General features: G+C 39.9%; 2 protein-coding genes across 3 annotated transcripts in view; one reads left to right on the top strand and one right to left on the bottom strand.

The window, feature by feature from the left end:
* Positions 1-21,575, top strand: part of NSF (N-ethylmaleimide sensitive factor, vesicle fusing ATPase) — a 135,027-nt gene extending 113,452 nt beyond the window's left edge. The window contains exons 20-21 of one of the 2 annotated variants that reach the window (XM_033918142.1): positions 7,728-7,783; positions 8,954-13,363. In XM_033918142.1, coding sequence (XP_033774033.1) covers positions 7,728-7,783; positions 8,954-8,975 — 78 coding nt within the window. In that variant the 3' untranslated portion in view covers positions 8,976-13,363. Of the gene's footprint in view, positions 1-7,727; positions 7,784-8,953; positions 13,364-20,867 lie in introns of those variants that run through there. The other variant, XM_033918143.1, reaches the window with a different exon arrangement.
* The window catches only part of WNT3 (Wnt family member 3), a 33,844-nt gene continuing 24,790 nt past the window's right edge, over positions 18,678-27,731 (bottom strand). Inside the window, exons 3-5 of the mRNA XM_033918144.1 lie at positions 25,945-26,210; positions 20,852-21,337; positions 18,678-20,293 (exon numbers count right to left, since the gene is read on the bottom strand). Of these exons, the coding sequence (XP_033774035.1) occupies positions 20,858-21,337; positions 25,945-26,210 (746 nt within the window). The 3' untranslated portion in view covers positions 18,678-20,293; positions 20,852-20,857. The remainder of the gene's footprint in view (positions 20,294-20,851; positions 21,338-25,944; positions 26,211-27,731) is intronic.

The following is a 27,731-nucleotide window of genomic DNA, read 5'->3' as shown; positions in this document are numbered from 1 at the left end:
AACCTCTGAAAGATAAGCAGTCTGTCAGATTACTCTCATCTGTTGCATCACAAAATTCAAAAAAATGCTAACTTGGTCACCATAAAGGGTTGTCAGAGGGGTCGGTACTGTGCAGCCTACTTTTGTGTCACCTGAACTTGGGCTGCACTGCAGGCTCAGCAACTGGAAGAGTGAACATAGAAACATAGAAAGATGACGGCAGAAAAGGGCCACAGCCCATCAAGTCTGCCCACCCCACTTACCCACCCCATTAGGTCTGAATGCTGATGACTTAGTTTCTTAACTCTCGTAGGGATCCCACGTGGATGTCCCATTTATTCTTAAAGTCGAGCACGTTGGTGGCCTCGACCACCTGCACTGGAAGTCTGTTCCAATGATCTACCACCCTTTCTGTGAAAAAATACTTCCTGGTGTCGCCATTAAATTTCCCTCCTCTGAGTTTGAGCGGGTGCCCCCTTGTGACCGAGGGTCCCTTGGGAAAGAATAAGTCGTTTTCCACTTCGACACGACCTATGATGTACTTAAACGTCTCAATCATGTCACCCCTTTCCCTACGCTCCTCTAGAGTGTAGAGCTGCAACTTGCCCAGTCTTTCTTCGTATGAGAGACCCTTGAGTCCGGAGACCATCCTAGTGGCCATCCGCTGGACCGACTCAGCCCGAAGCACATCTTTACGGTAATGTGGCCTCCAGAATTGTACACAGTATTCCAGGTGAGGTCTCACCATGGTTCTGTAGAGTGGCATTATGACTTCAGGTTTGCCACCCTTTAACACCATTCATAATTCTGTTAAAACTTGCACAATATTGAGGCTTTGCTCCAACTAGATGTCACCTGAGGGAATAAAGGCATTTATCTGGATTACTTCTCTCTAACACTCTCTCAATTTTTTAATTCCATAGCTACAGGCAAGTTATTCAGCCATTACACACACGTATTACATCTGTTTTATGGGCATGGACCTGCCAAAGCTGAGTGACTGCAGAGGCCTAGCCAATTTTATGGGGTAGGAGGTAGAAGGTGGGGGGGGATTGTATGTTTCCCCTCTCACCTTGGGGAGTTTAAGATAGGAATCAATTGTCAAACAAAGCATGAAAATATATATAGCTTGTTTTCTTCTTACCTTTTCATACTCAAATCCCAGTTAAATGTGTGTGTGTGTTACTGTTGGGAAGTCTATATCAGACTTTGATTCCTCCGAAAGGATGAAATGATATGGTAAAGCACATAAATGATTGTTTTCTTCTTAAAAATAGAAATAGCAGCCGAAAATAAGGTTACCCATAGCTTGTCACTTGCAGCAAATGCATATGCTGCTCTTCTAAGTGCATTTTCACTTTTAGCTTCGTCTTTTTTTCTTTAAATCCAGATGTGTGTGAGCATTGTAAAAGGAATCCTGACAAACTTATAATTTAACAGGTAATTAGTGTCTAGGATGAAATAGCCAGCGGGAGATAAAGAAGTTTAACCTCTGATCTGTCTTTGGCATCAGTTCATTAGGATGTTGCATAGCCTTCTGTTAGGGAAACAGGAAGGTGTAAAATGAAAGGACCCAGGTATACCAATCTTTTATCATAACATCTCTTAAGGAGTGTGCTAGTTTTCTAGAGAGTAACTATCAAACTAGAAAACACCCAATCAATCCCATTTCTATTATTTATTTTATTATTTTCTGTAACTCACTTGTTGTGTAGGATGATGAACCTTATTTGGATGACTATATAAATATATGAGACAAGGATTAATTTGACCAGAGGAATGTTTTTTTTTTTTTATGGAGATATTTTTATTGTATGTTTGTTTTGTCTATTGATTTGTTTTATTTGAATTTTATGTATGTTTTTATTGTTACACATCTAGGATTGGGATAGAATGGGATATAAATTTTAAATATTTATCTGTGCAAAAACTAGTTCTAGCTTTTGTTCCTCTCTATCAGAAGTATGCTTTGAAGGGGCATTAGCCTACATCAGTCTGGGCTGAATCCAGCCTTCTGACACAGCCCCAGAGAATACAGAATGATCAGACTTGCTGTGCAGGGCTGTGTTGCTTGTATAATTAGGCAGAAAAACAGAGAAACATGTCACATAGGTGTAAAAAGGATAGTACGGTCCTGAAATATAGGCAGTAAACAAAGGAAAATAAAGGCAAGGGAGATGTCTTAATCAACCAAAATGAGACCTTTATTATTAAAATGTCCCAACAAGGATCAGCAGACGCCTTCATCAGGGGATACTTCCTGGGAGCCGCGAGCTGTCTCCGTGCAACGCTGATCTCCGTGTGGCCCTGGGAAGTGCTGTTTGCTGCTTTCGTATTAGGCAGGTTTGCTCTGTTCCTGAAATCTAGACAAAATGGTGTCACCCAGAAAGGGAAATCACATGATCAATTGTTTTAATCTCAAGCCCAGCAACCTAAAATGTTTGTAGTAATAATATTAAAGGCGAATCAAAAATAAATTGAAAGAAAAGAAAACAGAATGAATAGAACTTGACATGAACCAGGTTTTGGCATCTGTTCAATTTTTAGATATTACAAAAAAAATGTGTAAAATATCCTGCACTAATGAAAAGGAAGTCGCATGGTTGCAGTGTTAGTCCTTTGAATTTGCACAAATAAAGATTAATTTATTTTTTTTTAAAAACTTAAGGCGATACCTTTTAATTGGATTAGCGTAATACAGTTCTTGACTAGCTATTGGAAGTTGCAATCCCTTCCTCAGATCCAAATAGAATGATGGAGCTTCTGAAAGCTAATCAAAAATGTATTAATTTAGTCTGATGAAAAGGGTGTTGCCTTTTATTTGTTGCTTTCAGAATGACAGCAATTTATATAACCCAAGTAAAAACTATTCCCTGAGATGAGGTCAAGAGATTAAGGGCTCCTTTTACTTGTGCTAGCGGTTTTAGCGCGTGTGCTAGACGCTGACACCTCCATTGACTGGCATTAGTTTTTACGCATAGTGCAGGGTGAGCGTGTGATAATCTGCAGTGCGTGCTAAAAAATGCTAGCGCAGCTTAGTAAAAGGAGCCCTAAATATTTTAAGTGAAAGGGAGGACTTTCAGTAAAACAGACTTTACCATTAGGTCAAGTGATCTTGCTTGCAATATGCCAATGTAATCAGCAAATCTTTAAAGCTCTAAAGACATAATTAGTCCTTCCCTGTAGTACATACTAGAGATAAGTGAGTATGCAAATAGTATAACTCAGTAGCATAGCCAGATCTGTTATTTTGGGTGGGCCCACAGTTATGTAGGATGGTCCTTCCCAAACTGCCACTGCCACCACACATACTTTAACCCAGTGTTCTTCAACCACCGGTCCATGGACCTGTGCCTGTCCACAGGGCCAGCATGTGCATCAGGCCCAAAACAATGTTTTTCAACCGCCGGTCCACGGTGCGATCGATGTGGCGTTATCTTCGAACCAGCTCTCTCTTCCTCACTGTTTCAGTGCACAAAGCCACGGTCAGTGGCTCTTACGCATGTCCTGCGCCTGAACCGGAAGCCTTTTCTCTGACGTTGCAATGTCAGAGGGAAGGCTTTCAGATGAGGCGCGGGACATGCGTAGGAGCCACTGACTGTGGATTTCCCCAATGAATATGCATTGAAAGCAGTGCATGCAAATAGATCTCATGCATATTCATTGGGGGAATCCTGAAAACCCAACTGGATTCCGGCCCTCGAAGACCGGAGTTGCCCATCCCTGGTCTAAACCCTGTCAGATTTGGGTAAAGAGTGTTTGTTTTCTCCATGAAATCTGAGAGGCAGGAGAAGATGATCTGTTCTGCGATTTTGGAATGAAATATTAGCAATTGGATGATGATTAGAGCAGTGGTTCCCAACCCTGTCCTGGAGGACCGCCAGGCCAATCGAGTTTTCAGGCTAGTCCTAATGAATGTGCATGAGAGAGATTTGCATATAATGGAAGTGACAGATAGGCAGATCTGCTCCATGCATATTCATTAGGGCAATCCTGAAAACCCGATTGGCCTGGTGGTCCTCTAGGACAGGGTTGGGAACCACTGGATTAGAGCAATAAGTTTATAGTATTTTAGCTTCAAATTATTGTGGAGTTACAGCTAGACAGACTAGTCTTTGAATTAAGCTAGTTGTGATCATGGAATTGATGTATAGGCCAAATAACGTGAAAAAGCATTTGAGAATAGGAGCAGGGATAGGGTCATGGGGAGCAGATGAGGACCTCATGTTTGAGACAACTGGCCAGGGCCAGATTTAGATGAAAAGAGGCCCTAGGCTATTCCACTTATGAGGTCCTTTCACCTCCTATTTTTAAGTTTGTAAATTACATGAGAGATTATAAAATACATCACCCGGGGCTGAGACCGATTCCCCTCCGGAGCTAGGAAAGGGGTGGGGGTGGGGGGGGGGGGAGAGAGGAGCAGCAGGATCCGATCCGGAGCTGGAGCACGTGTGCAATTCAGATTCCCCACCCCCGGCTGAATTTTGATGAGTCGCTGGCGCAGGCGCCGTGAGGAGTGACACAGAAGCACACCTCACGCCACCAGGACTCACGATATTTCAACAGCGCATGCGTGTTCTGGGATTTTATTATTTATGATATAATCATGAAAATATAAAATAAAGCACGTAATATACATTTTAAAATATGCAAATTAAAACATATGTTAAGAACTTACTTAGAATTCCGCGAAATGAAGATATTGTCACAAAAAAATTTTTCAATAGTCTATAAACATTTCACTAAAGTATTGAACCTACTGAACTCAAAAGGCGAGAATCAAATGATCGTGTACGCAATAAAATAAAATTAACACGTGTTTCATATTATCGAAGTAACACGAATATAACCGAACGTCGGGATATCAATAGGTCTGTTTGTTTGTCTGTTCCAATCTACACCAATCTGCACTTTATTTATGCAAGAACAAACCAGAGCTTAGTAGCATAAGGCACGTCAATATTTGCCATAGCAATCAGTGAACGTATGAACTATACTTTGGTGCAATCTAGTATATACAAAGGAACAGACCCAATGAGCCAAACGCGTTGATCTTAACCAATACATTTTTATGTTTGTTTATTAGTTATATGTGTAGAATTTCTCCTTATTTTCAGTTCAGTGTTTTAGTGTTCACTGTTTTTAGAATAGTGTAATTTTAATTTTGCTAACAATTTGAAGGTAGGCCCCTCTTGATCTTGAGGCCCTAGGCTGAAGCCTAGTTAGCCTATAGGAAAATCCGGCCCTGCAACTGGCTAACTTTGAGAGAGATGTGAGGTTAAATGTGGCTATTGTGTTTGTCATAGAAGTAGATATTGTTTCTATTGAGTAAGTACTAGATGTGTGTGGTAGCATAAAATGAAGAAATTTTGTGAGAAACGATGTTGTTAGGTCTTGCACTGAAACTAAAATTTTAGTATCTGCAGGGTGAATGATGGTGGTGAGATATTTAAGGATAGAGTACAAAGTAGAGGTATTTCATGCTTTGAGAATGTGGTTGGCTAACTGGATCAACGTTTTGTACTTTGTAGAGCAAACAGGATGAGAATGTCCAATGATATCTTCATGTATGCTGTGCAGCACATAGATGGCGCCTGAATAACTGCAGTTCAGATCTGAACCAAGCGTTTGGTAGTGGGAGCTGGAGTAGTGGAAAGGAGGGCTATCTCGTCCAATAGGGTATGAAGGGAGATACAGGCAGAATGAGAAGTTGAAGAGATGGCTCAGGGTTGAAATAGCAGTGGTCTATAAAATACTGCGTGGAGTAAATATGAAATGCTGGTTCACTATTTCCCAAAATACTAGGACTAGGGCCATGCAATGAAGCTACTAAGTAGTAGATTGAAAACAAACTGAAGAAAATTTCTTCACATAACATGTAATTAAACTCTGGAATTAATTTCTGGAGAATGTGGTGAAATCAGCTTGGCGGGTTTAAAAAAGGCTTGGATAATTTCCTAAAAGAGGTCCATAGGCCATTATTGAGATGGCTTAGAGAAATCCACTGCTTATTCCTAGGATAAGCAGCATAAAATCTGTTTTACTACTTGGGGTCTATCTAGTTACTTTGGACCTGGGTTGGGTTAACCCTTTCAGGACCAAGGGACATATTTGTCCCATAACTTTAAAATCCTATAAATTTTGATTGGGATAGTCTACAGTTCTAAATTTGATATGTACGGATTCCATATGATACTGCCTTTATGTAAACAAATTGGTTCCGACAATCATTCATTAGCGTCGTTGCCAGATTGACGAGAAGATTCACTTGCCACACTGTCCATAAGCCAGAAGTTTGATTTTTTTTAAAAAAAAATAATGATATTTCACAAAAAAAATCAATTTTTTGGCATCTGCAAGCCCTTTTTACCATAAAAATGTCATCAAAACCACAAAAATTGGCCTACGATCCTTATGGTCCTGAAAGGGTTAATGCTTAAATTTACATAGGGAGAAAATCCCTCTGGAAGCTAAAGTTACATAGGGAAAAAAAAGTTTTTGTGGATTGGATCTTTAAATGATCCTAGGTTTCATCAGACCATTGCGGTTGGATCTGACCAATTTAATTTGGATATACTCTAAAATTTTGGGAGTGAAATTTGATAGCTAACTATGGATAAATACGTTTAGACCCTTTTAAGAAACTTACCTCCATTTTCCTAAACCGCGAAAGCAGTTATTAGCGCAGGAAGCTGCCCTGAATGGAGCATTCTGCTCCCGATGCTCATAGAGTTCCTATTAGCATCAGGAGCAGCGCAAAGCATTCAGTGCGGCTCCCTGCACTAATAATCGCTATCGCGGGGGTTAAAGCACTGCAGAAATACTTTAATTCTCCTGCTTTTAGGCCTTTTGTACAATCTCTGATACTATCGAGATTGGATTATTGTTTAGCTTGGATATTCTAAATCCCTTTTTTATCAACTGCAGTTAGTTCAGAGCACAACTGTCCGTTTAATGTTTGGCCTGGAAAAACATGTGACTGAAAGCTTCCAGCGGAAGCACGAATTCAGTTCAAAGTTGGAATAACCCCATGTTTTAAAATATTAATGGTGGGTGCTTCATCTTATCAATCTAGACTTATTACTTTACTTCATGGTTCTAAAAATACCTGTCATACTTTTTCTGCACTTTCCAATGGTTCATAAATTGAAATCAATAAGATAGTTTTCCACCTCTTTATTATATCAGATGGTGGCATTTTGGAGCTCATTATCTACTTCTTTAAGATTTAGCAAATTTAGAATTCTGGAAGAGGTTAATCTTTTTTGTTTTTTAAAGTTGGCTTGTCTAATAATGCATGATAATTTTTATACATTTTATTACTATAATTATTGATCCTAGATAAATGGATCTAACTTGTACCGTAATTCACCTTGAACTGATAAGGCTTTGAAGGAATATAAAACTAGATCAGAATAAATATTTATTACCTTGTCCTCATCTCAAGAGTAGTTTTTATTTGGGATATTATTTACTCTCCTTTGTTTTGGGTTTATACTATTCTGAAGACCAATTTATTTAAATTAACCTGTACAGCTTTCTAGTGCGTGTGCAATAATGAAAAATTGCATGGACATTTTTTTGCCTTCTTTATATTTGAAAAATTACATGAACTTTTTGCCATTTTTGTGTTTTCAGGTTTGAACATATCTGTTCAGATTCTAATTTTAAAGCCTAGCCTAATTATTGTGGATTATTTGGTATTTCTTGTGTGAAAATGTAAAAAAATTTTTCCTGCCATTTTCTAGATGGACCAAGAGTATCGTGTAAGCAAGTTCCTAGCACTCCTGAGAGATGAGGGAGCGTAAGTAGAAATATTTAGAATATTAATCCAAAATCCCTAAAAGAGTGAGCTTGGTGGTCTAGTAGCTGAGAGTACAATTCTGTGCAAAAGACCAGCTTAGATTCCTTAACTTGGACTTCTGCTTTTGGGCCAAGAGGGGGTTGGGGATTCTGTGCAAACAGTATTCAGTACCTAGTGCAAGTTCCATCTGTCATGCAATAATAACACATGCTGGTAGATTTAAGAGCACTTGTTTGTGCTGGGTTTCAGAGGCAGCTGAGGTGTTTTTCTATTGATCTAGAAGAGATTGGGCTTAAAAGGAATGGAAAAAGTAGTCACAAATGTGACCTTGAGAACCCTCTCCCCAATCACTAGTAGAAATGGCTGATAGTATGAGAGAGGCAGAAGACTGTCACACCCCAAAAAAGTGCCAAAAGTGTAGGCAACTTCCTCTAGAAAATAGGTCTCTACAGAGTTGAATTTGAGGTAGCTCAGTAGTACAATAGAAGCTGGCCCTACCACTCTGCTTCATGAGGACTTGTTACATACTTAAGCAGAGAAAACCAAAAAAACTCTGTGGAGTGATGATGTTCCTAAATGGACTTTATTTGAAAGTATCAAAGTTCCAAAGGTACACTAAAATCATCCACATAAAATAATTCCATCCACATAAAAGTAAATCACTTCCGGTTCACCACACAATTGTTTCCCACGTACTCACCTTTATAGGACCCCCAGGGACCCCTGAAGAAGACTTTTTGTCGAAACGCGGACCGTGTTGGGTCCTGTATCCCTAGCGGACTAGGTCCTTTAAGGCTCTTATGTGGATGATTTACTTTTATGTGGATGGAATTATTTTATGTGGATGATTTTAGTGTACCTTTGGAACTTTGATACTTTCAAATAAAGTCCATTTAGGAACATCGTCACTCCACAGAGTTTTTTTTGGTTTTCTCTGGATTTTCTTCTTTGCGGATATTTTGGGGTCAATTCCTTTTGTTTTTTACATACTTAAGTAGACCATTAGATTGCAGAGCTATAGAATAATGAACCCTCTAAGAAGCGCTAAAACCTACTGGGACAAAAAATATGAAAGCTTAAATGATTTTATTAGAAGGGGGATTCACCTTTTACTTATGAATTCTGTGTCCTTTTTCCTTTTATTTTGTTTTTTGGCTGCTGCATTACCAGAGATAGACATGAGTATGATTGAAATGAACCGGCTTCCTAAGACAGATGGCTGTCAGATGGGACATTACCAAGATGAAGGTCCAAAACGGTGGGATCTGGCTGCACTGAGCAAAAAAAAAAAAAAAAAGCACGAAACCCTGCTAATCTTTTTTTCAGCAAGCACTCAAAACTTCTGCATGTCTTCTGCAGTTATCCTTTCCCTTTTCCCCAGTTCTATGTGTCTTAAATATTCTGGTGTTCTGTGGCAGACAGTCTCCCTGTGTGTGCATTTTTGTCTAGGCAAACGTGTGCCCTGAATTGTCATCCAACTTTGGTTCAGTGCATGGGAGAGAGACCAGGAAGGTGTGAAGCATGTTCCAAAAGTGCTTTGTGTCTTCAACATATTCAATATACTAGCTTTCCAATTTTCAGTTTTCTTTGCTACATTGGAAGTATTTTTTTGTAATCATTTTATAGGGACACCTGCAGCACAATTGAAGCACTCCAAACTTGAGAAAAGACAGTCGCAGGAGTGTTAAGCTTCTACTGGTTCCATTAGTACCTTGCCACTGAGCAGCCTGACTCACCAAAGCCATCATTCCTTCCCTTTGTTCAGTTCAGTTCGGGATATACTGTAATGCGATCTGTTCCTGACTTCAGTTTTCAAAGCATTCAGGATCTTTCTCTGCAGAACTTTTGCCCAAAATCAAGAAATGGAGTGAGAACCTAAGTGTGTGGTCTTTGGCTTTATTGGACTATGTCTACCTGGGAGAATGGTTTCCCAAACTAAGCTGACAGGTCACATCCTGCTTAGTTAAGAGGGTCAGGTTCAGCCAGCACAGAAGATAAAACAGTTTTCCTATTCTGGATAATATTTAGTAGTCCAGCTATTTGAATTGTCACTTTAACTAATTTGAAAACTGCAGATCCCTCTTTGCAGAAAGGGGAAGGAATACTACTGTTTGTATCCGTTAGGTGATCTGTTTGAGGAAACAGGGTTGCTGCCTGCTCAGGATGACACACAGCTGGGACTTGGATGCTGAAATCCCAACTCTACCAGTCACTGGTTGCAGTCTGGCCTCGAGTATGAGGACTGCCTCCATTAATGTGCATGCTCAGCTGCCCTAGGCAACAACAAATAATACAAAAGAAGAAGCCACTTTGGAGACTTGAAACCTTTTAGGTCTCATATTGTAAATTTATAATAGCTGACTGCTGTATGTGATGCATATTTGAAAGCGGGATTTATTCTTGGCCATAGGACTGAGTAAACTAGAGAATAACTGGAAAATTCAAGGAAACTGTTCTGCCTGACTGTTTTGATTGTTTTGCAGGGTTTCACCGTAGCAATCCACTTTTTTGCTGCTGATAGATATTTTAATAAAGCTCACAGCTTACTGTAGTTTTAAAACCTGGCACAGTTAATTGCCCATTAGGCACAAGGTGGAGCCAATTTTTTTTCATTCTGCTGAAATGCCCAAAATAAATTCCTAGCTGAAACAGCTTTCTGGCATGTCCCTAGCTGCTGTGTACCAAGATGTGTCTTTCCTTCCTCTCAACCTTTTCCAGCTCATGTTGTAATGAGGTGTGTCGTGCATGCAACCATTTTCTCCTTCCCCATCCTATAGGGAGGATCTACTATCTAAAATGTCCTGGCCTTGTGTAGTGGTCCAGGTTGGCATCTAACACACAGGTTTGGAATACTCTGCTTCTCAGTTGGTTCATTGCAGAGAGTCACCCAGACTTTGCGTGCACGCATATGCTATGACTCGGCTTTAGTGTTGCACATTGAGACACAACTTAGAGTTTCACCAGAAATAATATTCTCTGAGGACAAGCAAGCAGTATATTCTCACATATGGGCAATGTCCACGGAAGCCAGCATGGACATATACCAAAGTGTACTGTCACTTTAAAAGTTTAGCCTTCCTGCCTGATATTTTCTCACTGGACCTTCAGTTCTTTTTCTATGGAGCAAGAAAGCTATTTTTTGAACATTCCTGTGTACGGTAAATTTTTTCACTTTAGGTGCCTTCCTGCACAGGTGGTTTTTTTTTTTTCATAAATTTTAATTTTATTACATTTGATATTCTTTTAATTTCTGTGTTTTTTCTTTTTTTTGGTCCTTTGAACGGTTTTCTGCCTCTAACACAATCGGGAGTGGAATAGTATCCTTTTCAGATACTATTCCACTCGACCTCCCCTATGATTGAGTCCTTTGATTTAGTGTTGGCGGTCTTCCCATTGATGTCCCTGGCACCCTGGATTCAAGAAGTGTTCCTCGATGTAACAGGACCACTTCAGGCTCAGACCCACGCAACTAGTGTGTGCAATGTCTTGGTCATTTCTTGTAACCTCTGTAGTCGTATGCAAAAAAGGGCTCTTAAGGCTTGTCAAATCCGATTTGAGAAACTATTTGGATTTACCTCTACCTGTTACCAGCCCAAGCACCTCCTCCACCAGTGTTGACACTGGCATCCATTCAACTGCCGATTCTTTCCAGAAGAGGTTCCGATTGTTGTTCTTCTATACGTCGGACCTCGGAGGACCTCCAGAAAAAAATCTAAGAAGTGTCGACATTCACCTTCAAAAAGAACTTACACCTCTTCACCATCTTCAACTCAGAAGCATCAACGGTTGGAGCGATCTCCATCGCTACAGATGCTTTCTCCAACTAGGCATCATCCTGCATCTAAGTCCCAACACCTCCATGTCAGTCTGAGCTGACTGTACCTTTGACTACATTGGTACTGGCACCTTCCCTGCAGGACCTAATTAAAGTCATATTGCAGCAGGAATTGACATTGTTGCTACAGTCTAGAGAATGTCACAGGGACAAATTTTTCCCCGTCCCCACCAGGACTCATTTTCCCATCCCTGCAAGTTCTTTTCCTGCCCCTGCCCCATCCCTACAAGCTCCGTCCTCATTTGCACAAGCCTCAAACACTTTAAAATCATAAGTGTCTGAGGCTTGTTTTGTTAAGGCAGAGTTTACAGGAATGGGGACGGGACAGTGAAATTGAGTTCCTACAGGGATGGAGACAAATTTGTCCCCGCATCATTCTCTACTAAAGTTCTGCCTTCCTCAACGCAGCATGCCTCGGTTTCAGCCCAGCATGACATACTTCAGCCAGATGCTGCTTTTCAGCCTTCACATCCTCGATGTCATTGTTCATCACAATTTTGTGATTCAACACATTGACGTCTAACTATCTTCCATGCCTCAACATCAGACTTCTCGATGTCATTCACCTCGTGCCTCTACATCCAGGCATACTTCCTGAGCCTTCTCTCAAACCAAACCACGCAGGACTATATCACAACTGTTTATCTCCTTTGACCATAGTAGACTTGCGAGTTCTACTTATCAAAAGAACCATTTCATGCTGGCTAGCAGACTGCATAGCCTTTGCATATTCTCAGGCTGGGCTGATGCTACATGGCCATGTCACTGCTCTTAAGAGCTCTGGCAACTTCTATTGCCCATTTGTGCTCTACTACCATTCAAGCTATCTGCAAAGCAACTACTTAGTCCTCAGTCCACGCATTTACTTCTCATTACTGCTTACATCAGCTTTCTAGATGAGACAGTCAGTTTGGTCAGGCAGTTCTCAAAAATGTATTTTCTCTTCGGTGATTTCACCAGCCTCATGACAGTTATATTTAATCCTCTTCCTAGAGGTATGAGTCTAGCAGCTTGGAAGTCCCATATGCCTGCTTGTCCTTGGAGAAAACATAGTTATTCACCTATAGCAGGTGTTCTCCAAGGACAGCAGGCAGATATTCATACAACCCGCCCACCTCCCCTAGCTGGCTTCTTATCTTTTGGATGGAATTGAAGGTCCTGTGGCTGACATAGGTGGGAAGGAGCACACATTGTATGGACAGTGCTAAAGTTTTAAAGTGACAGTACACTTGGATGATGCCCTTATGTGAGAATATCTACCTTCTGTCCTCGGAGAACCCCTGCTACTATGCTTTCTAGTAATGATTGTGTTAGGGAAGAAAACTGCTGCAGTAACTTCTGCTGGGACCAGATCAGCATGAATTGACGGTCACTAGCTGTTGGACAGCAAGGGTTCTCGTGTCACCTGGCCTTCCCCTATAGGTTGGAGAGATGTTGTCAAGTAGGGTAAAACAAATTGTGAAATTTATCCATTTAATTGTTTTCCTATTTTTTATGACTAGTGTGATAATTCTGTGTAACCTGACCCTAGGCTATTTTCCACACCTTTGTTTATAATCTGGAAAAATTCTCTCCATTCTTCTCTATTGGTGCAATACCCGCAAACCATTGTATTAACTTACGTCTTGAATGAAATCAGTGATGTAAACATTTCTATTGTGTTATTGTCCAAAGCTATTACTGAGATGATTATAAATATTCTATATGGGTGAATGCAATAAAAAGGTACAGGTTCTTGGAACAAGTTTGGCGACTCGTGAGCTTTCTTAAACCCCAACACTTGAGCTGGAAATGTTAGAAGATATAACTATTTAGGGTGTGATGAGGAATGACAGAAATAGGGAACTGCTATTGGATGTTAAAATGATGGGGGAGTAACTTCAGGACAGACTTATAACACTAGGATTATTCTCCCTTGATAAAAGGAGACTGCGTGGGGATATGATCGAGACCTTCAAAATACTGAAAGGAATCGACAAAATAGAGCAGAGAAGATTATTTACATTGTCCAATTTGACACGGACTAGAGGACATGTAATGAAGCTAAGGGGGGACAGGTTCAGGACTAATGTCAGGAAGTTCTGCTTCACTCAGAGAGTGGTTGACACCTGGAATGCCCTCCCAGATGAGATTATTGCGGAATCGACCGTCCTAGGCTTCAAGAACAAACTAGATGCATATCTCCTTAAGAGAGGCATGTAAGGATATGGTGGACTATAAATTACAACAGGTGTACACCTGGCAGGGCCTCCGCGTGTGCGGATCGCCGGACTTGATGGACCGAAGGTCTGATCCGGAGATGGCATTTCTTATGTTCTTATGTTCTTATGTTCTTATGTTAACAATGCTGTAGTTTTAACTACAAACCCAGGTTCTCCCAAATTCAGATCTCAAGACTCATCATGCATCTAGTTTTCAGAATAATTAAAATTAATATTCATTGGAGATATTTACTTGTGTTCTTTTAAAAGATTAATTAGCACATTTTGGTGGACCTGTAAAGCAAACCCATTTATAGGAGGCTGGATCAAGAAATTGTCCATAGACTTGCTAAAATTAAGGCACCCTCCATAAGTCAGTGACGAAACTTGGTTTTAATTTTCACTAATAGTCTTGTGTCTAGTCGCTCCTTCCCAATGACTTTAAAATAACCCTGCAAGTGGGCTGAACCGAAGAAGTCTACAAGACACCATAAAGGCTATCCCAGCATATAACTTAATTGTGCTGTGTACTAGAGAATGACACAAGGACAAATTTGTCTCTGTCCCCGCAGAAACTCCATTTCCCTGTCCTGCCCCTGCCCCATTCCTGTAAGCTCTGCCTTAACCGCACAAGCCTAGAAATATAGAAACATAGAAAGATGACGGCAGATAAGGGCCATATAGCCCATCAAGTCTGCCCACACCATTTACCCACCCTCTTAAGTCTTCTGACCCCTTAAGTATAATTGTAATTATACTGTCACTCTACTGACCCACTCATTCAAGTCCTAGTGACCCTATCCCTTGGCATGACCCCGTAGGGATCCCACATGGGTATCCCATTTGTTCTTGAAGTCTGGGATGCTGTGTGCCTCGACCACCTGCACTGGAAGCTTGTTCCAATGCTCGATCACTCTCTCCGTGAAGAAGTACTTCCTGGCGTCTCCACGAAACTTCCCTCCCCTGAGTTTGAGCGGATGTCCTCTTGTGGTCGAGGGTCCCCTGAGAAGAAAGATATCCTCTTCCACCTCGACCGCCTAGGACACTTATGATTTCAAAGTGTTTGAGGCTTGTGCAGATGAGGACGGAGCTTGCAGGAACGGGGCAGGGACAGGAAAAGAACTCATGGGGAAAAATTTGTACTCATGTCATTGTCCACTGTGTACTGCCTTGTATAATATCTGGATTGGATGACTGGCTAGTCAGGGGCATAGACAGCATTTAGTGTCAGAGAGGGAGTGCCTCGATTGAAAACAGTGATTAAATAAAAATATAGAATCTTGTAAAAATGCTGGGTTTTTTTGAGCTATTGCTTTTTCTTTGTGTATATGTATTGATCTTGATATAACAATATCAAAGTTGTTTACAGTGTTAAGAGAGCAAGAAGAGGAAATGAATACACAGGTGTATAGGTCCTGGTTTGAAAGAGTTCCTTATGAAATGCATGGTTTAATTCAGGTGGACCACATCCATGCTGTAGTTTTACAGACCTTAAGAGGGAGAAAGATTTTATCAGAAACAAAAATTAAACATGGTCATCTTTTGGCAAAACGTTTGATTTTGTGAAGGGGAGTTATTTAAAAAATAATTACAGAAATATTGTATAAATGAAAAGAAAACTGTTATAACAGACTAATCCAGCCTCATATAGGGTATTTCAGTTTGGGAAATACCTAATATCAATAATACCCTGGAGGTTTCTTCACCAGAGGCTGTATTTAGCTGCCGTCCTCCTCCTCCTCTGAATTAATTGTATGCTTCTATTGCATCACAATCTGAGGCTTTCTTACTAAGTACATTAACACAGCAAATGGTAATGATGTAAATAAAGATGGAATTGGACCATCCAGTCTTTTCCAGCTGAGATTGTCCTCTTTAGGTAAATACGCATATGAATTAGGCTGTGAATATGTTTTTGGCTGCTATGCAAGGCTAAGGTGTGTTTTTCAGAATCCTGAACCCTTGTGTTTGTAGAAAGTCAGCTCCATTCTTTTTTTTTGGAACTTTTTTCTGGTTTGTTTTCATGTTTCATGTTAGATTAGGGTTTTCAATTTAAAATAAATTTGATTATCAAGTTTTGTTTTGAATAAGTTTTCATTTTCCCCTTTCTTGCTTATATCCAGGTTTTATGAGAATACCTTCTGAGACATTAACCAGGAACACCTCTCTTGTCTGATGTTGTGTATATGTATATAAGGATATTTTGGGGCTCATTTCTATTTTTATCCATCCACTGTTTTCCATGGAGCATTTCTTCACAGTTGGGAGACCTTGTCTCTCTTCTTTCCTTTTATTTTGTTATTTATTTATTTTTACTTGGAAGGAATCTGCCATTTATATAGTGACTAGTAACCAAGTGGCCAGTTGTATTAGTGTAATCTCTAATCCAGCCTTCAAATCATCAATATAATTTCGAATATATAGGTGGTCTGGATTCTATTTACATTTATTGTGTCTTATAACCATTAAACAGACGTCTCAGCCCCACCACTCCACCGCTGTAAATGATTTCATACTGCGGGAAGCATAGTGTGGTGCTTCATCATTGGCTGTCTATTTCAACCCTTATTTTATAATTTTTAGTTTTTTATTTAATTTTTTAATTTCTAAATTATTAAATACTTTTTTTTAAAACTCTTGCATGTATTACCATTTCAAACTTTTAGTTTGTAGTAATACTTATCTCAACCAAACCTGGGGAGTCAGACCTGACATGTTTCGCACAAAATCAGTGCTTTATCAAGGGTCTCCCTAAAAAATACAGAAACAAAGCTATAAACAAGTTTGTACAATTGTAATATCGTATAAGAAATCCAGCTTACCAAGGTCGCCGCCGTCATCCGACTCCAATCTTAATGTGAGCAAAAGATGGCGCCAGCATCCTCGTACCCGATTTAAATCCTCCCTCTCGAATCAAAAAGTCCCCACCCCCTTGCAGCTCATTGGTCAAAATTTGTTCATTCATTACATCACAGATCCCCATTCAATCCCGCTGTTCAACCCGCGGGGTTCGATAGTGTCCACCTTAAAAATGTGCCTCTGCTCACTCTCATTTAACTGTCTATGATCAACCTCACCATCTGTACCCATAATCTTACTAATAACATGCCATCTCAGATCATTTATAGTGTGCTTGTGCTTAAGCCAATGTTCTACTAAGGGAGCCTGAGCCACCTTATTCAATATGCGGGACTTGTGTTCTGTAAGCCGTGTCTTTATTTTCTGATTAGTGCGACCTGTGTAGAATTAAACAAGCATATATAAGGGGAAAATACGCCCAAAGAGATCTTCTTTTGCAGGAACCAAAAGATTCCCCTCAGAGAGATAGCAACCAATTGACATGTGTCTTGCCTTTTTCTAAGGCAATGACAGCTATGGTAGGCATGCTAAGGAGACACTGGCACATTGTCCAAACACACAAACCTTTGGAAAGTTTCCCTTTGGTAGCATACTCTCGGGGGAGGTCACTAAGACAACGATGTAATTTCCAAAGGTATGGGACAAGACACAGAGTGGTGGGGGGACACCACGGGATTTGTGGTAGATGCCAGTGGTGTCCATCCGCCATTCAAGGTGATAGCTAGCAGGTTCCAGGCAGGGAATTGGTCTTGAGATCTAGAGGCAACACAGACTGTAACTCACAGGGAGTCGTTTATGCGATAACCTGTCCCTGCAACCTTATCTACATAGGTCGCACTAATCAGAAAATAAAGACACGGCTTACAGAACACAAGTCCCGCATATTGAATAAGGTGGCTCAGGCTCCCTTAGTAGAACATTGGCTTAAGCACAAGCACACTATAGATGATCTGAGATGGCATGTTATTAGTAAGATTATGGGTACAGACGGTGAGGTTGATCATAGTCAGTTAAATGAGAGTGAGTAGAGGCACATTTTTAAGGTGGACACTATCGAACCCCACGGGTTGAACAGCAGGATTGAATGGGGATCTGTGATGTAATGAATGAACGAATTTTGACCAATGAGCTGCAAGGGGGCGGGGACTTTTTGATTCGAGAGGGAGGATTTAAATCGGGTAAGAAGGACGCCGGCGCCATCTTTTGCTCACATTAAGTCGGATGACGGCGGCGACCTTGGTAAGCTGGATTTCTTATACGATATTACAATTGTACAAACTTGTTCAGGGAGGGGGCTAGGCACAACTGTATGTTTATAGCTTCGTTTCTGTATTTTTTAGGGAGACCCTTGATAAAGCACTGATTTTGTGCGAAACATGTCGGGTCTGACTCTCCAGGTTTGGCTGAGATAAGTATTACTACAAACTAAAAGTTTGAAATGATAATACATGCAAGAGTTTTAAAAAAAAGTATTTAATAATTTAGAAATTAAAAAATTAAATAAAAAACTAAAAATTATAAAATAAGGGTTGAAATAGACAGCCAATGATGAAGCATCACACTATGCTTCCCGCAGTATGAAATCATTTACAGCGGTGGAGTGATGGGGCTGAGGCATTTATATAGTGACAGCATGCAATAACTAGGCTCAGGGTGTATGGTGAACCTATTCTATGGGTCTTAACCAAGGACTGCTATGACTGAGATTGGAGGAAGAGAAGGTACAGGAGTAGTAATTCTAAAAATAAAGGGGGAAACTTATGAAAGCTCTGGAAGCAAGAGGAGGAAACTGCCAAACAAAAATTAAAATCATGTATCTACATTTCAGTTTTGTTTATTTTAACACAAAATTAGGCATACATTCTTTTTAATGGCAGATACAATACTAGATAAAATATATTTTCTCCAAATATATAATATATATTCATAAAATATATAATCTTAGTTACCTCATAAAGGTATATACATTATATAATAAATAATATTTATAAAAGACCATTTTCTGAATATAACATTTAAAAAAACAAACTCCAGAAAGCTTGAAGTGTCTACCATATGTGCACAAAGCTTTGGATACAGTAGGCCGGTTGGAGGGTTTTTGTGGTTACAGTTAAAAACAATTTAGTAAACTTGTAATACTACTTATCAGTGTTTCAAGGGAAGCAAAGGATATCAGAAAGTTAGTGCCTTAAATACTCCCTAAGTTGAAGTTAACAGCTTTGCATCAAGAAAAACATATAAACATAAGAAAAATCATGTGGAGTCAGGCCAAGGTCCATTGAGCCCAGCATCCTGTCTTCAACAGTGGCCAGTCTGGGCCACAAATATACAGTAAGACCCCAAAAAGAAATCAGTGGATTTTGGACTCTCTTGTTCCTCAAGGACTTGCACTCTCTTCTCTGTGAATATACTTCAGGTTGCAGTAGGATGTTACTTACACAGCAAAACTTTGGTGACATGTCTGTCCGCTTAGATGGGAAAGTGGTCTGCTGACTTAAGCCTTATTCACTTCTACCTTTGAAAATATCTGCCTCAAGCATATGCAACAGATAGCAGAAGCATGTTTAAACTAGCATTGACTAGCTCACAAGCCCTATATAATTTCATTTTAATCTTATGACAAGGATGGGAATGTATTCTTGTTATTACCCCATGTAAATGAACAACTAATCTTGGCAAAACATAGAGAATAATAAATCTATCTTGGTATTTTTCCCTTCTGCTAAATATATGTCATTCATGTATGCCATTCTTCAGCACCATAAGATCACTCATATAAATACAGAGTTGCCTCATTGTTCTCACAGTCACCTCTGTCTTCTATCCAGAACAATTTGCAAGTGGTCTTGTAATGGTCCATGACTGAGGAACCAGTTCTGGTGGTTCTTCCAGCTTTCTAATTCCTTACTTGTACCTTCTGGTGGATAAAGCTGTGTGTTGACAAAGAGTGAAGAGTAAATCTTCACAGCTGCCTGAACTAAAATAAGAAGCCAAAACTGGACAAGATGGCTCTGTATTTTTCCTATCCCAGGCTTTTCTGTCCTGGCAGCATGTAATGTTGTATATGCTAATGTTTTTGGCTTGACCAGAAACCATGCACGAAGCCCTAGTGGTAGAATTAAGGTCAAATGGCTGAAATGACTTTTACCAAAAAGAATCTAGGTATAGAACATTTTTCAGATATCTATAAATGTGTCCTAGTCATATTCCTATTCCTACCACATACACCCTCAAGTTCCTCATGGACATCCAAGATATAAAACAGCCATGCATAGGTGGCATCTCTCATGGTACCTGGTCTGATTTATTCCCACAGAGCTCAGAAATGTCTAGAAAGCTCTCTGGGCATGTGCGAGTGATGCCTCATATGAGCATTGCTTCTCTCTCAGTCCATTTTAAAACTGCTCATTTAGTTAAAAAGATAAACAGAATGCAAGAAGAGGGTGGCCATGTTGAAAAGGATTTCAGCAGGCAAGAGCCAGGTAATTCACTATGGTTGTTGAATTCACACTTGCTGTTTTCTTTATGGTATCAAGAGCTCAGCTGTGAGGGTTCAGCTTCTGGTGGGAATGTGGTGACTTGTTTGAAGACTTTATTTTCACGTACGTTTGGCTTCTGGGAGGAGGGAAAAATACAAGTCAGCCACTGAGAGTGATCAATAGTAACATAACTTTCTCAATATAGGAACAGTTTGAACAACAAATTAAATTAACATAATAATAAAATAAAAATGTTAAGAGAAAATCCACACTGGATCACAGGTGTTTTACACATTCAGCTTGAGAATTTGGGCATTGCTTCCTTGTGTCTGTGGCTATTGAACACCTTTGGATGACGTATAGTATGTGATCTATAATTTGCAAAATATCGGCCATTGGAACGTTGGGGAAATAAAGGTGGCAAACACCTCTGAGTTGCTGATAGTTTCCCTAGAAACTATATCATTTAACAAGTAAAACATTGTGAAGTCCAGTTATTTATAATGGGGATTCTAGTGAAATATTAAGGACGTGAAAAGTATTCACAGTAGAATCAATGAATGAAACAGTGAATGAAGCCACTTTTTTCATTGGGGAATTATATTTTACTGAAATAGCTTACTGATTTTGAAATTTGCCTTTGGTGAATGTTTTTATATGTAAAGCAGAAAAGACGGATTCGGCTATGACCTACCACTTTTCATTTGCAGGTGTGAACATCATAGACCCGGACACACTCCTGACAGCTTACATAGCAGCACCAGTGAAAGATGCAGTGGCATTTCTCTTTCCGCTTCTCTGTCCTAGTGTTATGGCCCCTCCCACAGCAGAGCAAGTCGCACCCATCTATTCCATGGGAGGTGACGTTACAGGTCCTGTCCTTGGTTCCAAACGAGCCAGTTTCTGGGTTAGGCTCACAGAAGTTAGGAGAGTTCTCATAATAGACTAGGTCTCGCTCTGTTGGAGGCTTAAAGAGGGCATACTTGGCGCGCAGGGTTTCCACCCACCCTCGCGACTCCCGATGTTTCTCTACCACCATTTCTGAGGCACTGTCATATTTGTCCTTTAGATAGTCACCGATGGCTCGAAAGTCAGGCTGAGTCCACCAGCATGTTTTCACTTCACAGCTTCCTGAGAGCCCGTGGCACTTGCACTTCAGATGCATGTGATCAAGGATAGTCTGTGTGCATAAAAATGGAAGCAATACATGGTTCAGGCAATTAAACATCACAATTGCAAGAGATACTGACGATTAAGTGACGCTTGTGTGATAAATGTCTAATTTTTACAAAGCAATCATTGAGCTGTCACTGCTCCTTGATTGTGCAGTTTTTACAGGTTTGCTGTCTGAAAGCATCGGCTCTAATTTAAAAAAAAAAAAAAAAAGCCTCTACTTTGCATTTTGTTTCTGTTCTATAGTGTACTGTGTATCAAAAATAATACTTTTTTTTATTTGCAAGTTCATGCTAGAGCTACTATTGAAAAGGTCAGTCATAAATTTGGCCTTGAAGCTATTATTGTCAATAAGCAACATTTGATCATATGAGGGGTGTTCAATAATTTACCTACTCCAGTAGGAAAGAAAAGAGTTTAAAAAAAAAATTATTTTATTTTTTGGTATGGTCTCCAGATATCTCCATACACTTCATTCATTTTTCCTGCATTGACTTTAACCCATTTGAAAAGAATTCTCACTTGAAAACTGCTGCCCACAGAGATTTCTTCAAAACTCAAAACAGGAAATAATCCAAGGGAGCCAGATCAGGACTGTGGGTGGATGGTTCAGCTGCTGAAACCCACTTTCTTGGATGGCATCCTGTGATTGTTGTGACAAATGCATTGGTGCAGGTGTGGTGCTTCATGAAGAAGCAGCACACCTGCTGTGAGTTTTCCTCCTCTTCTTGATGGCTCCCACAAAGTGATCATTATGTTGGCATAACTCTCCCCGGTTATCATTTTCTTGTATGGCATGAACTCCAGAAGCCAAAGTCCATCATCCCAGAAGACAGTTGCCATGGCTTTGCCTACTGATTTTTCTGTCTTGAACATTTTGGGGTGGGGGATGACTTGTGCTTCCACTACATTGACTCTGTTGTGGACTCGGGATCTTTGTGATTGACCCAAGTCTCATATCCAGTCATCAAATAATGAAAAAAATTTACTTGGTCTTTACGAAGCATCTCCAAGTTCTCCTGACAGCACTGGAGCCTCATGGTCTTCTGACAGGGTGTCAACATTCTTGGAACCCATCTTGCACTAACTTTGGACATGCCCACCTTTTCATGAATTATTTTCCAAACTGTACCTGCTGAGATGCCCATTTCTCCAGCTATTCGGGAAACCTTAATTCATCTGTCTGACAAAATGAAATCCTCAACTTTCTTGCTCATATCTGTGTAAGTTGCTTCCATAGGCTGTCCATTGTGAGGGTCATCTTCAATGGACTTTACCCCATGTAAACTGTTTGCTCCTAAATTTTACTTTGTAGGAGGATGGGGGCAGACTCACCATAAACTGCAGTCATGCATTCATGGATCTCCTTTGTTTTTTTTCCCTTTTGTAAGAAATTTTATCATGAATGGTGATCCAAATCTAGCAGTTTCTTTCTTGATTTGCATGAGGACTCTCCTGACATCCTGTGTCTTGGAATGTTAGACTCACACTGAGCTGTAACTGTATCAGTAATGCACAGACTTGTTTCAACATGTTTGTTACTTTCTTTCATACTCAGATAAATTACTGAACACCCTCATAGGTGTGTATAAATAAATATGTTGTACATGTTTTATAACATTACCCCCATGGAGGAGTATCCTAAGGGTTAGAGTAGCAAGCTAAGATGAGAACCAGGGAAATCCAGTTCAAATCCCAGTCTTGCGCCTTACAATCCCAAATCACTTGATCCTCCATTTCTTCAGGTACAAATTTAGATTACAAATCTTCCAGGGCCAGGGGCATACCTACTGCAACTCCCTTCAGCTACTAGGGGAAATGGTACATACATTTATACCTGCAAGGTAGCTGTGCATAGATGCCTATTCTCTGCCCCTAGGAATGCCTACACATTTAGTATTACATAAACGCAGGTGCTATGTTTTGGCGTACCTGCTTTTTTACATGCATATACTCCAGACTATTTTATAAGTGTCTTGGGAACATAAACACTGTCTTAAATCCTTTATAAAATTACCCCTACAGTTTAATGGGTGCATCGGCTTCCTAGTGCAGGCAGTGGACTAATGATGGTAGTTGAATATAGATTTGCAGGTTCTTTATACAGAAAGCTTTATTATGATTTTATGTATTTGAACTGCTTCCTGTATTTTCTAAAAATACTCAATAAAAATTATTGAACTGGAAAAAAAAAAAAAAAAGAAGTTTCTTAATGATGGGAAAGTGAGAGCTAAAACCTGAGATGAAAATGAGCAGACTGGATGGGCCCAGAGGCTTTACCCTTCACCATTTTCTAGGTTTTTATTTTATGATCCAAATACAACTGACAATCCATTTCATTGCCAGATTTGTAAAACACACAGATCCCTAGTTAAAAAAAGAGGATACATTAATAAAGTTCAGAATGATTGTTAAAACATATATATGTAGCAAAGAAGACATGTACAAAAGTAGGAATATCACCTCTGCATTGCCATTAGAGACTCTACCTGTAACTCTGTATTAAGAGAAAACTGATGTAGGGTTAACTACTGACACAAATAGTAATCTTGAACCAATTTTATGTTACCTTGAAATATCTTTTACAAATCTTTGCATATCAATGACCTTGTCTTTTGATTTCTTCTCTACTCCAGGCATACAAGATAATGAATGAGGAGTGTTATTCTTACCATGTGTCTGGTTATGTTGATGTGATCTAACAGTAATCAGTAACTAGAGTGAGAAAGTAGGATTGCCAAAAAAAAAAATAAAAATCAGTTCAGCATTGTTAATAATGCTAGAAATAATGGGCAGTGGATATTGGAAAACGAGTGAAAAAAATCTTATTCGGTGCTTTGTCCAACAGAAAGGTAGGTCTGTACATCTAAATCCTTCTGTGAATGTTGTACACTGGGAATATCTGTTAAACTGACGTACTTAATTTAGACAGGTCTTGTTCATATAACTCAATTTCGATATAGCAATAGACCAGTCATTCAATCTTCAAAATCAAAACAATCCATAATGATATAAATAAAGGTATAACATAGCACCTTCTTCTGTTATTGAGGTCTTCTCAACCGTGCAGAGTTTTGCCACGAGTTTCTTTACCAGGAGCTTTAGGGACCCCTGAGGAAGACAGTTTTGTCAAAACACAGACCGTGTTAGGTCCATAGTCCCCAACTGTTTGGGTCCTAGATATTTCTTTCCATGGATTGAACTTTTAATAAAGCCTGAATCTTGATCATATTCTCCACAGTGTCTTTGGGTTTATCACGAAAAAGCCTTCAGAAGCGGCACTCTATTGTGTATCAAACACAAGATATTATAGAGTTTTACTCGCCGCTGTACTTCCTCATTGACTATTCATTCAATTTCAATTAAACTTTTCTATCACTTATTTAAATATCTTTCATTTAATAGTGAATTAAATATCAACTTATCCGTAACTGGTGAGGCGTATAGCCTGACTCACACCAGCTGTAACAGCACCTTCTATAACAGCTGGCAATACGCCTCACCAGAGTTACGGATAACTTGACATGTAATTCACTATTAAACGAAAGATATTTAAATAAGTGATAGAAAATATGAGAAGATTTTGGATATAATAAAAGTTTAATTGAAATTGAATGAATAGCCAATGAGGAAGTGCAGCAGCGAGTAAAACTCTATAATATCTTGTGTTTGATACACAATAGAGTGCCGCTTCTGAAGGCTTTTTCGTGATAAACCCAAAGACACTGTGGAGAATATGATCAAGATACAGGCTTTATTAAAAGTTCAATCCATGGAAAGAAATATCTAGGACCCAAACAGTTGGGGACTATGGACCTAACATGGTCTGTGTTTTGACAAAACTGTCTTCCTCAGGGGTCCCTAAAGCTCCTGGTAAAGAAGCTCGTGGCAAAACTCTGCGCGGTTGAGAAGACCTCAATAGCAGAAGAAGGTGCTATGTTATACCTTTATTTATATCATTATGGATTGTTTTGATTTTGAAGATTGAATGACTGGTCAATTGCTATATTGAAATTGAGTACACTGGGACTAACCAGTTAGAAGTTTGCTTTAATAATACATCAGGATGTCACAACATGGGCTAGCTTCACTGTCAGCTGAGAGAGCTTGCATGTAGTGGTAAATGGTTTGAGGTTTGCTTTCCAAAAGTGACATGTTGAGTTCAAATCCCAATGTAGCTCCTTGTAATTTGGGGAAAGTCACTTAATCCTCTATTGCCTTAGATATAAACTCAAGATTGTGAACCCTCTGGGACCTACTGTACTTGAATTTACACCACTTTCATAAAAGAAATTAAATATATATACTGTATATATATATATATATATATATATATATATTCTATTGTTGAGGACAATGTATAGCATTAAATACCTCCATCCTCATTCTGTATAATGTCTTGTGAGACTATATCAAACTCCTGGGTCATCCTGTTTTCTATTTTTGCTTCTATGTTGTGCACCTACACAAATGTTCTGGCTTAAGTATGGGATACTTGTTTAAAAAACCCCAACATTTTGATAGCTTTTAATGTTTCCCTTTCTTCTGTGTCCCTTCTGGTCAGAGTAAAACAGGGACACCAGGGCAGGGGTGGAGTTAGAACACTCTACTTACTGTTCTGCCTGCTTCATTGTTGTGGCGATTCATTGCAGACCGGGCATCTGGCCGATTTTCACGGGCATCAGCAAACTCCCGGGAGACGAGGATGCCAAACTCAGCGTCTTCACTGCAGCCTCCCCATTTCCAGCCTTCCCCCGGGGGCCCTTTATGGTGCGAGTCGCAGCCGCAAATGGTGGATGTGCCTTCTGTGCAGGATCTGATGACTGCGAAAGCCACTCCAGCTGAGGCAATGGCGTGAACGAAGGCTGACTCCCTTGTGGCTGGAAAAGAAGCTCCGTCATACAAAGATGGGGTTTTAACATTAACTCCCTGGGGGCTGAAAGCTTTAATAAATGATATGTGATGATGATACAATAGTGTTACTGTATGCCAGGGGTCTCAAAGTCCCTCCTTGAGGGTCGCAATCCAGTTGGGTTTTCAGGATTTCCCCAATGAATCTGCATGAGATCTATGTGCATGCACTGCTTTCAATGCATATTCATTGAGGAAATCTTGAAAACCCGACTGGATTGCGGCCCTCAAAGACAGTGCTAAAGTCTACCTCTCTGGTCAGCTGGACCTATTCTCTGCCATGTCCTATTGCGTTGCTGCAACTTCCTGTGGGTGGGACATGGCAGAGGAAATGTGGCACCAGCCAAAGAGGCAGCCTTTAGCACTGTCTTTGATGCTGTAGCTATAGAGGACCTAAAGGGCAGGTAAGTAGCTGAGCGCGGGGGTGGTGGTGCTGGACCTGGGGTGGGGCATCTTGGTCCTCCCACCTAGGGCTCACTGAGTCCTAGCTATACCACTAGTAAGAAGGTGTCTACTTTTCTTTATAAAGTGACAGGCATGGACAGGCACAGACATTTATACCAGCCCAAGGACAGGTGTAAAGTTTGGCACCAATATTTGTCAAATACATGTACAAATTATAGAAACATAGAAACATGATGGCACATAAATGCCAAATGGCCCATCTAGTCTGCCCATACACAGTAACCATTATCTCTTTCTCTCTCTGAGAGATCCCACATGCCTATCCCAGGCCTTCATGAACTCAGACCCAGTCTTCCTCTTCCTCCAGGAGACTGTTCCACACGTCTACCACCCTTTCCATAAAAAAGTATTTTCTCAGATTCCTCAGGAGCCTATCACCTCTTAACTTCATCCTATGCCCTCTCATTGCAGAGTTTTCTTTCAAATGAAAGAGACTCAACTCATGTACATTTATATTACGTATTTTATGATCTATAAGTAAACTTGTGTGCTTCACTCAGACTTCACCCCATCAGATCAGGATGCATACTTTTCAGCTACTCATATTCTGTAAGGGCTTATTTTTGTGCATATGTTGCCTCATCCATGTCTAAGTGATTAAAATACCCCAAAATGGGCATGCACTTTACAACTTAAAGTATGCACCTCTTTATAGAATTACCACACTTAATGCTTGGCTCGCCAACATTTGTGGATTATGCAGCATGGGTTCTGCTAACCCACCATTTTTATAAATTTTTTATTATTTTCTATAATTTATATTCCACATATCCTTGTGTGCTTCACTATGCGGATTACAAATTATTCAGGTACTCAAGCAATTTTCCCTAACTGTCCCAGTGGGCTCCCACTCTATCTAATGTGCTTTGGGCAATGGGGATTAAGTGACTTGCCCAGGGTCACAAGAAGCAGTGTGGGATTTGAACCCACAACCTCAGGGTGCCAAAGCTGTAGCTCTAACCACTACACCATACACATTTTCTTCTGGACTAACATTCTGTATATTCATTCATAAATGCGATAGA

Source organism: Geotrypetes seraphini, chromosome 13 (assembly GCF_902459505.1).
Source record: "Geotrypetes seraphini chromosome 13, aGeoSer1.1, whole genome shotgun sequence".
Taxonomy (NCBI): Eukaryota; Metazoa; Chordata; class Amphibia; order Gymnophiona; family Dermophiidae; genus Geotrypetes; species Geotrypetes seraphini.
The sequence above is the reverse complement of the archived record's forward strand: the minus strand, read 5'-3'. Positions and strand labels throughout refer to the sequence as shown.